The sequence below is a fragment of the Diabrotica virgifera genome, chromosome 1, assembly GCF_917563875.1.
Source record: "Diabrotica virgifera virgifera chromosome 1, PGI_DIABVI_V3a".
NCBI lineage: Eukaryota > Metazoa > Arthropoda > Insecta > Coleoptera > Chrysomelidae > Diabrotica > Diabrotica virgifera.
The window spans coordinates 127,919,838-127,934,343 of NC_065443.1; the positions used below are offsets into that span (position 1 = coordinate 127,919,838).

At 33.2% G+C, this 14,506-nt stretch overlaps 1 protein-coding gene across 1 annotated transcript in view; it reads right to left on the reverse strand.

Moving 5' to 3' along the window:
* Window positions 1-14,506, reverse strand: part of LOC114331316 (adhesive plaque matrix protein-like) — a 140,377-nt gene that overhangs the window by 112,603 nt on the left and 13,268 nt on the right. Inside the window, exon 2 of the mRNA XM_028280846.2 lies at window positions 12,372-12,432. Within this exon, the coding sequence (XP_028136647.2) occupies window positions 12,372-12,386 (15 nt within the window). The 5' untranslated portion in view covers window positions 12,387-12,432. The remainder of the gene's footprint in view (window positions 1-12,371; window positions 12,433-14,506) is intronic.

Genomic DNA, 14,506 nt, shown 5'->3' on the forward strand with positions numbered 1-14,506 from the left:
AGCGAGGACCAGGAAGGCGAAGGATTTCCTGGCTGAAAAATCTACGAATGTGGTTCAACACAACCACTACAAATTTTTTCAGAGCAGCAGTGTGCAAAGTACAGATTGCCATGATGGTCGCCAACATCCGAAACGGATAGGCACTACAAGAAGAAGAAGAAGAACCAAAAGCTGTGTATTTAATATTTCGCGCTTACTGACTACCATGTACTTTGTTTTTTTCGTATTGAGATCAAGTCCGTATTCTCTACTTATATCTGATATGCGCGACATTATTCTTTGCAATCCATATAGACTGTCTGCAAAAACTACAGCGTCGTCGGCATATCTAATGTTGTTCAGACGCACTTCGTTGACTAATACGCCTTCCTGCAGTTCTCCCAGCGCTTGCTCAAAGACACATTCAGAGTATATATTAAACAGCACCGGGGACAGGATGCATCCTTGCCTCACTCCTCTATCTATGGAGACTGCCTCTGTCAATTGATCATCCACTTTAATATTGGCAGTTTGGTTGTAATACAAATTATATATGATTCTCAAGTCTCTATCATCTACTCCCGCTTCTTTCAAGATGTTTATGAGTTTATCATGTTTTACTCTATCAAACCCCTTTTTGTAGTCGATAAAACAAATATACACGTCACAGTCAACATCCCTGCATCTTTGCATAAACACTTGGACAGCGAATAGGGCCTCTCGGGTGCCTAAGGCATCGCGGAATCCAAACTGCGTCCATGATATCTGTGATAATCTGCGAAATCTGTGATTAAATTTTCTATAGGGACCAAATTATAAAGGGTGGCACCTTTTAAAACTGACACACTGTATATGCTAGTTTAAAATACATGTTACGGTCTGTATGTAAATACGTTACACGACATGAATATTGCCTGTAATTAAATATTACTATTAGTGAATTGACAAAAGATAGTCTTTCTCTTATTGACTCACACTTGTTAAGCAACGCAATTGTCAATAAACATTCTTCCTGCGATTTGCAATATAATTTCACTTGAATTCGTTTTCGAACTTCACGTCGCCGATGAAATCGTGAGGTGTTAACATAACCTACTAATTTGTCTCGTAACTGCAATATTTTATGTCTATGTACGTGTCACAGGCAAATAAGCAAACAACATACTTTTAAAGGAATCAACAGAGTTTTCTCCGAAGTTCATTGTTATCTTTACGACTTTTTCCTGTTGTCGTTTCGTGTAGTATCAGATTTTACGATTAGATGCACTGAGGATGAGACGAAGATGAAAATTCTTTAGGAAAAAGTGAAATTCGCATTTCTACTGTAACATTTCCTGTGTCTTGGTCATTACACAGTCTTTAAAATGCATCTGTGGTTATTGACGAAGTTAGTAGAAAGTAAAAGTGGTAACTGTATTCCTAATTTTTATTAATGGTTTCATCTGTCTATAGGTACTTAGTCCAGAGAAATAAGGTTTTTGTCGGGACACTTGAGCAGCCAGGTTGCAAATAGATTTTTTGGGTACTATATACCTAATACATTATACATACAAAAATGCCCGTCACAGTTCGGACGAGAAGCTTAGTTATTAACAAATTAGGGTCAAAAACGGCAGATTTTTCGTTTAAATCGCTACAGGTAAAAATAGGGTAATTAAATATCTTATTTATAATATTCTTCTTTTTTAAATGAGCCAAGGTTTAAAATGGAACTTTTTGAATTTTGGTCCGATCCTTTTTTGTTTCGGAAAGTGCAAAATAAAACTAAAATTTCAAAAACAAAAAATGTGCTATAACTTTTGCGAAAATGGCCTTAAGACTTTCATATTGCATGAAAAGTTGAGTCAAACATTCCATATAAAGCACAAACAATTTTAAGACGATTTGTGAATTAGTTTAAATTGTATTCAATTTGTTTATCGCAAAGAGCTTTTTTTCGCAATGTTATTGTTCAGAAAATAATAATGACATATCAATTCTGTGGAAACCACATGCAAGAATAATAGTTATGTTTTTAAAGTATTGAAATAATAGACCAGGGCGCATCTGTAAAAATATTAGTACATTTGGACGTTGAGAGGTGACTCAAATTTTTTTGGAGAAATTGCTTGAAAATAAATCGAATAATAATATTTGAGTTATCCTCCCTCTCAAAAAGGTCCGGAACATTGTTTTAATAATCAAAATGTCAAAAATTTAAGGAAAAATTCGATTCTTTTCTTGGTTTTTTGATTATAACTTTAAAAGTATTCATTTAGAAGAAAAGTTGTACTGAGATAAAAGTTGCGTAATTAAATTTCCTACAATATAGAATTGGTTAAAAATTTAAGAAATAGTCACCCTTGTTGAAAAATAGCAAAAATTTTGAAAAAACATACAAAAATAAGTATTCGCATTTTACGTTTTTCAACCATTTATGCTACACTTAGAACCTTCATATTTCACCCTGAAAAATTTTATGATACAGTAAAACAATATTGTAAATTTCATTGGGATCGGTTCGATAGATTTTGCAAAATAAATTTTGCAATCCAGCTTTCGTAAAAAAAACTCATTTTTTCAAAATGTTACAGGACTGAAAATAAAGCAGATAGCAAGTTGAAAATTTGTTTGCACATAGAAGTGTACTGTACCTGTCATTTGCAATTTCGCAAAATTAAAATCGCTTAACACCACGGCGTCAGGATTTTTTTTAAATAAACATTAATTATTGGTGCTACGCGCAGGACAGCGGATAGGTTGCTCTGATTGGACATTCCAATGACCTTTGATAATGATTGATAAATTTTAATTTTTATGACATTTCGATATCAATAAATAAATTTGTTTATTGCAAAATAAAAATACATACTCTATCCTTTGAAAAAACACTTTATTAGCAAAAACTTTCTTTGTTCATATATTTTAATTTAAATAATAAAAGTTTATTATTTTTAAACATATGCAATTGTTTAAACAATATTTCACAAACAATAATAAAATTAGTTTGATTTTTGTGGAATTAAAAAATTAAAATACAACAAAATATAGAGTAAGAAAATAATATATTAGATAAAGATTGGAACAAATTTTGGTGGAAATCAACCGCTGTCCTGCGCGTAGCACCAAAAATTATTGTTTATTTCAAAAATTTTCTGACGCCGTGGTAATTAATCGATTTTAATTTTGATAATTGCAAATGAAAGGTACAGTACACTTCTATAAGCGAAAAAAAAAATTCAACTTGCTATCTGCTTTATTTTCAGTCCTGTAACATTTTGAATAAATTAATTTTTTTTGCGAAAGCTGTATTGCAAAATTTATTTTGCAATGAAATTTACAGTATTGTTTTACTGTATCATAAAGTTTTTCTGGGTGAAATATGAAGGTCCTAAGTGTAGCATAACTGGTTGAAAAAGTAAAATACGAATACTTGTTTTTGTATGGTTTTTTCGCAATTATTGCTATTTTGCAACTAGGGTGACTATTTTTTAAATTTTTAACCAATTTTATATTGTAGTAAATTGAATTACGCAACTTTTATGTCAGTACAACTTTTTCGGAAATGAATACTGTTAAAGTTATAATCAAAAAACGAAGAAAAAAATCGAATTTTTCCTTCAATTCTTGATATTTTGATTATTTAAACAATATTCCGGACCTTTTTGAGAGGGAGGATAACTCAAATATTATTATTTGATTTATTTTCAAGCAATTTCTGCAAAAAAAATTGAGTCACCTCTCAACGTCCATCTCAAAACAGATCCGCCCTGGACTATAAATCATTAAAAAGTCGTTTTGATCACCCCGAAAAAATTTTAATAAAACAGAGTAATTTTTGGCTTCTAAACAATTTGAATAACTTTGTTAATATTGACTATAGAGTAAATCTACTTTAGGATTTCAAAAGCTGGTATTTTTATACGAATTTTGAGAAAAACAACTTTTTGCCTACGTTAATTAGGTTCAAAGTTAGCCACTTTTATTATTTAATTCGCAGTTACTTCTATATACATCAAATTCTCCTGTAACAGTGTTAGTTACCTTACTACTCCGAAACGGCTTGGCCGATTTTTATCAAATTTTACACGTTTATCCTGTAGGACGTTAAAGAGGTTTTAACCTATTTTTTATACCCATAAGTTATAAGGGGGGTTGCCCCCCGACATTTTTTTTAATTTTTTTGGACAAAATTATCTACCTTAATTTTATATTATGTAGAATTAAAAAATACATACAACCCTCAATTTTCACTCTTCTATCACCAACCCCTATTTGTTAATAGCCATCTACATATTTACATCTATAAAATTCTCCTGTCACAGTGTTAGTTTCCATACTCCTCCGAGACCGCTTGACCGATTTTTACGAAATTATAGATGTATATTCGGTAGGTCTTAGAATCGGTCGTAATCTATTTTTCATATCCCTGAGTGATAAGGGGAGTTCCCCCTAACATTTAGTAATGTTAGGTGGGGTTGTGTGTACATAACGTACTCTATAAGACTACAAGTACATAAAAATTAAAAAAATTATGATCAAAATCCGTCAACAAGTTCCAGCGATATTAATCGCAGCATATGTTTGCAGAATCAGTTTCATTTTTTGAGTGCACGTATTTTAGTAATTCCCCTCCACCGACCACGAATTAATTCTGTTCGGACGCCATTTTTAAAGCTTTATTAACCACTCTGTTGAGGTTCATAGTTTACTCAAACTTTTACACATAACCTATATATCTTCAACTTTAAAATAGCTCTATTTAGGTTGCTTAATTGTTATAAACAAAGTAGCCGTCAATTAAATAAAAAAAAGTGGCTAACTTTGACCGTAATTAACCTAGACGAAAAGTTTTTCTTTGGAAATTCGTATAAAAATACTAGTTTTTCAAATTCCATTGTAGTTTTAGCCTACAGTCAATATTAAGAGGAAACAGTAGCGATCAACAGGTAGCGAAAACGCGTTCCAAGATTGGGGCTGTAATTTTGAATATTTTTTCGAGATATTTGGCACACGTATTCGTAATATAATAAAGAATGGCGGTACAGAGCCCAATTTGAAAAATATATTAATATGTGGAAATTACTCTGTAATTAAATACAATATTAAAAAACGAGCCTGTACCGCCATTAAGAAGAACAAAACTTTCTTCAAATAAACTTTTTGTGTCATTTTGGAACTACTAATGAAATAAAAAATTTTAGAAAATGACACAAAATCTAGGCATCGGATAAAAAAGTTTATTTGAAGAAAGTGTATTTTTTGTTCTTCTTAATGGCGGTACAGGCTCGTTTTTTTTAATATTGTATTTAATTACAGAGTAATTTCCACATATTAACATATTTTTCAAATTGGGCTCTGTACTGCCATTCTTTATTATATTACGAATGCGTGTGCCAAATATCTCTAAAAAATATTCAAAATTACAGCCGCAATCTTGGAACGCGTTTTTGCTACGTGTTGATCGCTACTGTTTCCTCTTAACAAAGTTATTCAAAGAGGAAACAGTAGCGATCAACAGGTAGCGAAAACGCGTTCCAAGATTGTGGCTGTAATTTTGAATATTTTTTCGAGATATTTGGCACACGTATTCGTAATATAATAAAGAATGGCGGTACAAAGCCCAATTTGAAAAATATATTCATATGTGGAAATTACTCTGTAATTAAATAAAATATTAAAAAAACGAGCCTGTACCGCCATTAAGAAGAACAAAAAATACACTTTCTTCAAATAAACTTTTTATCCGATGCCTAGATTTTGTGTCATTTTGGAACTACTAATGAAATAAAAAATTTTAGTAGTTCCAAAATGACACAAAATCTAGGCATCGGATAAAAAAAAGTTTATTTGAAGAAAGTGTATTTTTTTGTTCTTCTTAATGGCGGTACAGGCTCGTTTTTTTAATATTGTATTTAATTACAGAGTAATTTCCACATATTAATATATTTTTCAAATTGGGCTCTGTACCGCCATTCTTTATTATATTACGAATACGTGTGCCAAATATCTCGAAAAATATTCAAAATTACAGCCGCAATCTTGGAACGCGTTTTTGCTACCTGTTGATCGTTACTGTTTCCTCTTAACAAAGTTATTCAAATTGTTTATAAGCCAAAAATGACTCTATTTTAGTAAAATGTTTTCTGAGTGATAAAAATGACTTTTTAATGATTTTTTAAATGCTTTAAAAATATGACTATTCTTCTTTCATGTTGTTTTCACAGAATTGATGTATCATTATTATTTTCTGAACAATAACATTGCGAAAAAAAAGTTCTTTGGGATAAACAAATTGAATAAAATTTAAACTAATTGACGCATCGTTTAAAAATTTTTTGTGGATTGTATGGAATGTTTGACTCAACTTTTAATGCAATATGAAAGTCCTAAATTCATTTTCGCAAAAGTTATGGCAAATTTTTTATTTTCGAAATTTTAGTTTTATTTTGCAATATCCGAAGCAACAAATAATCGGACCAAAATTCAAAAAGCGCTATTTTAAACCTTGACTCGTCTACTAAAAGAAAAATATTATAAATAAAACACTTAATTACCCTATTTTTACCTGTAGCGATTTAAACGAAAAAACTCTCATTTTTGATACTTATTTGTTAATAACTAAATTTCTCGTCCAAACTGTGACGGGCATTTTTGTATTTATAATGTATTAGGTATATAGTACCCAAAAAACCCATTTGCAACCTGGCTGGGGCTGCTCAAGTGTCCCGAATATGGTATATTTTTGCCTTATTTCCCTGGTGTAACTTTAGTTACTTTTGAATACTTTATGGACTTTTTATTTAAAAACATTTAACATAATTTGTAGTTTTATATTGTAAAAACTGTAAGCTCCATTCAGAAATAAGTGCGACAATAATTTTTCTTAAATATCAAGGAAAAATGACTGCTTTTATAAATATTTCGCATTTTGGCAACATTTTTTATAGCTCAAATGTTCAATATCCAAAGAAAAACCGGAATAAAATTATTTCAGCTGTTCCGTAACAAAATATGGCATTGCAATCAAAGGCTTGACGACTTGACGACTGGACAAAATCTACAAAAACAATACACAAAAATGGCAGCTTCCATAAATGCGACAACTATAGAAGCATCTCCCTTATCTCACCTGCCCGTAAAATAATGTTACATATAATCGAATAGACTGAAAACTTTGCTGCAAGAAAGAAAACTATATTTACCAAATGTAGAGGTACGTAAGAACACACTGCACAGAAGACAAATAATAGAAAAATCTAGGGAATTCAACATCTCACTATACATTTGTTTTAGAGATTATCGCAAAGCGTTCAACAGTGTCACTTATCGCAGATACTAACAGAAAAATCGCATGCGGAGTCATGTTATGAACTTTCTTCCGATCATTCGCCAGTTGTTATAACACTAAGTAAAAAAATTCTCCACAGGGAAAAACCGTGTGTATTGCACAACCTAAAAACAAACTGGCACATCTTTAAACAACTGGTCGAGGAGCGACTTCAACTAAACATTTCTTTAAAGACCAATGAGAAGATCGAATATGCAGTAAAACACCTAAACCTAGTTATACAACAAGCTGCCTGGGACTCAACAACACCCAGCAACAATGAAATGAAGAGTGAATACACTTCAATATCAATAAGAGAGAAAATAGCCCAGAAAAGAAAACTCAGAAAACAGTGGCAAGCAACTAGAGCACCTTAAACAAAAACGCAGTTGAAAAATGCTGTTAAGGAGCTAAAAGAAATGATAGCAACAGAAAAGAATCTGCAATTCAGTGAATACATAAAACAACTAGATACAACTGAACAAACAAACTACTCCCTATGGAAGGCTACCAGAAAACTAAAAAGACCCCAATACAATATACCACCATTAAAAAAAGAGCAGGGCGGATGGTTAAAAACACCAAAGGAAAAAGCAGATACATTTGCAAACCACCTAAGAACTGTGTTCATTCCCAATGAAACAACTGACCCCAACCAAGAGGAAACAATAAACCAAGCACTTAAAGAATCATCTTCTTCTTCTTCTTAGCCTTCTATCGTCCACGTTTGGACATAGGCCTCTCCCAACTCCTTCCATCGGTCTCTATCCTGAGCAACATATTTCCAATTCGTTCCAACAATAAAGAATCATACCAGCTAGAATTACCAGAAAAAAGATTCAAAAAAAGTGAAATAAAGGCCACAATAAGATTCAATACCAACCCTAAAAAAGCTCCAGGGTACGACCTAATTACAGGACAAATATTACAAGAACTGCCGGAAATAGGATATACATATCTAACACAATTATTCAATTCAATCATGAAAATCAGCTATTTCCCGCCACAATGGAAAGTAGTCGAAATAACACCCATTTTAAAACAAGGCAAACCACCTGAAAGGGTAGAATCATACCGGCCTATCAGTCTACTATCAGTGCTATCCAAAGTGTTCGAAAAACTTTTATTAACAAGACTAACGCCTTTCCTAGAAGACAAGGCAATAATTCCAACTCACCAATTTGGATTCAGGCAGAAACATTCTACCATTCAACAAGTACATCGAATAGTAAACAGAATCCATAAAGACCTCGAAGCATCCAGATATTGCTCCGCCCTGTTCATAGACATAGGACAAGCGTTTGACAAGGTATGACACAAGGGGTTGCTCTATAAGCTGAGGAGTTGTTTGCCTCTAAATTATTACACACTACTAAAGTCATACCTTACAAATAGACGCTTTAGAGTCAAATACGACAATGAAATATCAGAACTCCAACCCATAACAGCGAGTGTCCCCCAGGGAAGTGTACTGGGTCCTGTCCTGTATCTACTCTATACTGTCGATCTTCCAACATCACCTGCCACAACAACAGCTACATTTGCAGATGATACTGCGATCTTATGCTCCAACAAGAATCCAAACATCGCATCAGAACTACTACAAAATAACATAACTGAAGTCGAAAAATGGTTACAAAAATGGAGAATTAAACCAAATGAGCAAAAGTCGATACATGTAACATTTACAACCGGTAGTTGTCCACCTGTATGTATTAACCGTAAACAAATACCACAGAAAGATTATGTAAAGTACCTTGGGATTCACCTGGATAGAAAACTGACCTGGAAAAAACACATATTTTCCAAGCGAAAACAATTGGGCCATAAAATGAGAGACATATACTTGCTAATAGGAAAACAATCCCAGTTATCAACACAAAATAAATTACCCTATACAAAGCGGTGTTGAAGCCAATTTGGACCTATGGGATAGAACTGTGGGGAACAGCCGCAAATTCTAATATAGAAATTATACAAAGGTTCCAATCCAAAATGCTAAGGATGATTTTAAATATACCGTGGTATATCACCAACAACGCCGTACATCGAGATGCAGAGGTAACTTATGTAAAGGAAGAAATTACATATCGGATAAAAAAATACAAGGACCGATTGCGGGAACACCCAAACCACCTAGCAAGGAACTTGATGCAGATGTGTGCAGTGCGCAGGTTAAAACGTAAAGTGACTAGTGATTTAGTGTGAGCTAAAAACAAGTGTAGTGCTTATTTATGTTTTCCCAGAACCAATAATAGTTTAGTAGACTAACATTAAGAGCGGCATATTAATGGGTATGTTCGCCACATGTCAATAGTTTAGCCGACATAAATATTACTTAATGCTTTTATTACTTTGTAAAAAACGGCAGATTGTAATAAATTGGGATGTCAATAAAAAAAAATATTTACTAAATGTAGAGGTACGCGAGAACACACTGCACAAAAGACAAATAATAGAAAAATCTGAGGAATTCAACATCTCACTATACATTTGTTTTAGAGATTATCGCAAAGCGTTCAACAGTGTCAACTTGCAACACTTATGGTAGATACTAACAGAAAAATAGGCGTACCACAAGGATGTATCCAAACATTCGATATGATAGAAATTAACAGCGTAATAAGAGAGTTGGCGGAAAGTCTTATAGCTTATCTGTACTCCAAACTGATCGCTAACATATACAATAATGCAACCATGACCATAGAACTAAACAAAGATACACAATCTTTAAAAAATAGTTAAAAGAGGAATTCAGACAAGAAGATAATATGTTGTCTCCCAAACTCTATACGGCAGTTTTCGAACACGCTTTCAAACAGTTGGGGTGAGAATCAATGTCGACGGCAAATACTCTCACACCTATACGATTCAGTTGTCATCGAATTCGATCGACGATCATCATGGCTATCCTAACTTTGCTTGCTGCTATTCGGAATAGTGCGGTTGTCAATTTATTGAACCACTTTCTCAGGTTTTGAACCCTTGGTATGGTTCTTCTCCCTGGTCCTCTCTTTCCAAAAACTTTGCCCTGAAGAATGAGTTGCAACAAGCCATATCTCTATTCATTCCTCATATCATGACCAGATAATTTCAAGATATTGAAACTACGCGTACTGAAGTTAGGTTGGAAGGAAGTTGGTTTGAACATAAATTTTGAGAAAGATACAATACACGACAAATCTGATATTAAGCCATTAGTTCACAAATATAAATACTTAGATCATGAAATACAAATTTCCAGGAACAATCACATTGCTGAATTACAAAAAAGAATCATCGCATATGGAGCTCAATCAACATGTTCAAGAGCAATATGCCAAATTATTTGAAAAAGAAGGCAGTGGACACATATGCCAGTCATGACTTACGATGCCGAAACCCTTTCCTTAACCTAGACCATATCAACCAAACTGTAGTGGCCCAAAGGTAAACGCAAAGGTTGATATTTGCTGACTCAGAGACAGGGTTATAAACGAGGACATAAAGGCGTTCCGATGGTAGGTGACGGAATCAATTAAAAATAAGTGTAAACAATGAACAATAATATATTTATTTGTGTCGATAAAAGAAAGGCGTGTTTTGCTTATATCTCGAAAAGGTATGTTGTTGATCTATTCCGACGACCGCTGGGTTGTGTCTCTCGACGGGAGACTGTGAATCGACCCGTAGTTATATATCGACTGACTGTGGCTGAAAAAAAAAACCACAAACGCTAATATGTTTGTGTTTCTACAGTATGGCTAGAAAAGGCAATAAATTACTACATCTGGCGTTTTAAAAGTTGAGAACCTTTCTGTATTTTAAGAAGTTGACATAAAGTTTGATAAGGTAATTAATTTATGGGGATTCAGTTTGTTAAACTGAACACTCCAAAAACATATTATGGTTAGGGATACATTTCGTTTCTTAAAACTTCTTAGCATCTGGTTTGTATATTAGATGTGAATTTATATGAACGTTTTGAGAAAAGTTATTAAAAAATAAAATTAGCAAAAATAGTAATTAAAGCGTGTCGCCACAAAGGGAAGGACATGCGTCACAGATGTCATAGAGCGCATAGGATGGCTGAAGTGGAACTGGACAGGCCATATGACCAGAATCAATAACGGGCAGTGGATCCAAAAAATTACACTGTAGAGAACACGAGGAAATAGAAGAAACAGATGTAGACCACGTACAGGAGGGACAGACGACGTCAAAAGAATTGCTAAGAATCGACTGGAGGAAGTTTAAGACCGACACAACTGGAATAAATTATGTAAGGCCTATGTTCAACTTTGGACGCGAAAAGCTAGATTACGATGATGAAGATAATATTTAATCTGTTCATTAAGTCGAATGTAAGTTGAGAAAATTTATTTGATTTAATTAATACTCTTAACCCCCTCTGTGGCTCAGTGGTAAAAGCGCCTACCTTTGGATCGAAAGGTCCGAATGGTTGTGAGTTCGAATCTCACCGGGGTTAGAAATGTTTCGTTGATTATAAATTAATAAGTGAAAATAGTTTCTGTCCTTGAGGGATCGGTACTCACCGGAGGGACCGCAGACGTTCGGAAACAATTAGCGTCTCTTTGAAAAGACAATGACGTCGACTTTGCAAAGTAACAAGACACTTACTTAACACATACACTACATATGACACTAGGTACCTGACTGCAAAAATTCACCGTACCTAACATGCCAATGACCATTAGCTGTCGAGGCATTAGCTAAATAAAAAAAATTAATACTCTTAAAGTTCGAAGTGAATTAAATTAAGCTATCTTTAAATAATTGTTACAATTATCTAAATATTACCTTATCATGAGTCGTATGTCAACAGAAAATACCGATTGCTCAATCAGGAAGAGGAAATGTCCTATGAACCCGCATCGACACTGGTCAAAATATTCGCAATTACGCAAGTTACGCAGTTACACAATTAAGTACTTACTTCCTTGAATTATGTAGTACCAGATAAATAACAGATTCTTTCGCTTCATTAAAACACTGATAGGTATCGTACTCACAAATCAAACAGCTTTAGGTTACGATTCAAAGTCTTGTACTCGAAATTTAGTAAAAAGTTTTGGATACTCACCCTATATCTAACCATATCTATCTTCTAATAGTTATTCAACCGGCATTATCCTTTACATATCCTAAAAAAGATTAGTATAAATCACAATTATCATAATAAAAACTGTTAAATTATTCGGTTTTACTATTAAGGAGACTATAATATGAATAGAGGAATCTCTATGTGACTAGAAGAACGAAAGAGTCTTATCAATGTTGCATAAAAATAAAATCAATTAATTAAATAATTAATAAAAAACCTGCAAAAAAATTGCAGAGGAAATACAAAATTATTTAAAAATGTATAAACATTTTAAATTTCTTTGCAAAACGAAAATGCAGCAGCTGCATGATACTCTGGTTAAATCGGAGAGTGCAGGAAGAGTCTATACCGGTTTCGGAGATCTTTTCCCCCTCATCAGTAGTCGCATATCCTTTTCTCTCCGATTTCTCCAGGTATCACACTTTGGGCCTTTCCGAATTGCAAAGAAAGAAATGTCACGGATGAACTAGAGCCATCTACCGAAAAATAAAGTAAGTGATCAATCGAAGTAGCACAGAAAACGACAATAAATATCGTTCGCATACCACCAGATTGACAACAGGTGGAATACTTTCTTTAGTTACATCTCCTGAGATTTTCAAAATTTATAAATCAAACAGGATGCCGAGGTAATTAAGATGAGAGAATTTTAAATAATTCACAACTCATCTGATCAGCGTGGTAAAAGTTCCAACAAGAAAGATTCCTTAATACTTCTACAAAAGAGTAAATGAATTAAAAAGGTAAACACATTTTCAATTTCTTTGCAACATGAAAATGCAATAGCTGCATAATACTATGGTTAAATCGGAGAGTCCAGGAAGGGTCTATACCGGTTTCGGGGGTCTTTTCCCCCTCAAAACCTCCGGAAAAAGGAAAAGACCACCGAAACCGGTATAGACTCTTCCTGCACTCTCCGATTTAACCAGAGTATTATGCAGCTGCTGCATTTTCGTGTTGCAAAGAAATTGAAAATGTTTATACATTTTTAATTCATTTACTCTTTTGTAGGAGTATTAAGGAATCTTTCTTGTTGGAACTTTTACCACGCTGAGCAGATGAGTTGTGAATTATTTAAAATTCTCTCATCTTAATTTCCTTGGCATTCTGTTTGATTTATAAATTTTGAAAATCTCAGGAGGTGTAACCAAAGAAAGTATTCCACCTGTTGTCAATCTGGTGGTATGGGAACGATATTTATTATCGTTTTCTGTGCTACTTCGATTGATAACTTACTTTGTTTTACAAAATTATTTATTTAAAAGCGGAGGAAATACAAAAGTAGTAAAATATGAAATTAAAGGGAAAAAAACGAATTGTTAAGAGGGAAAAATAAAAACTACCACGAACAAATGATAAAGGAATTGGAAGAAAAAAATGTACCTGAAGAGTGGAAGTGAGGGTGGACTTATTTATTAACTATTTAGTAACTCTGATGTATTTAGTAACGATTTACTAAATGAAGAATGTAATAGAAATCCAGTTAATGGAAAGAGTAATAGCAATAAATGAGCAATTGGTTTAAATATTCCAAAAAATAAATAAAGCAAGGAAGCGAGTGGTGTGTTGTGCACCAAAAAAATTCCAATACGTTCGAACGAAAAATTCTATAAAATAGCAATAAGACCAGCCTTGATGTATGGAACTGAATGTTGGGCACTTAAAAAGAAAGAGAGACAACTAATATATTATGTGTCAGAAATGAAAATTGCGAGATGGATGAGTGGAATAACAGAAATGGATAAAATTAAAGAGTATATTAGGGGAAGTAGAGAAGGTAGCAATTGATGCCAAAATAGGAGAACATAGATATTAAGATGGTTTGGTCAAAATGAATAATTCCTAATCTGCGGGTTTCTGTAATACGTGTAATATGACCGATCATATTATCCGTATGCACGCTAATGGTGAATATAGAATTATTAATTTTATGTCAAAAAATCCAAAATAAATATCACTTAGAAATAATTATCACTTGTCTCAAATTGTTTTAAAGCACTAAATAAATCGTCAGTTTGTAAGAAAAAATTCAACATCCCGTATCTCGGAACAAAACATATGCGGACATACGTTTATAAAGCCAACTGTCATTATTTTTTTCATGCAGAATTACC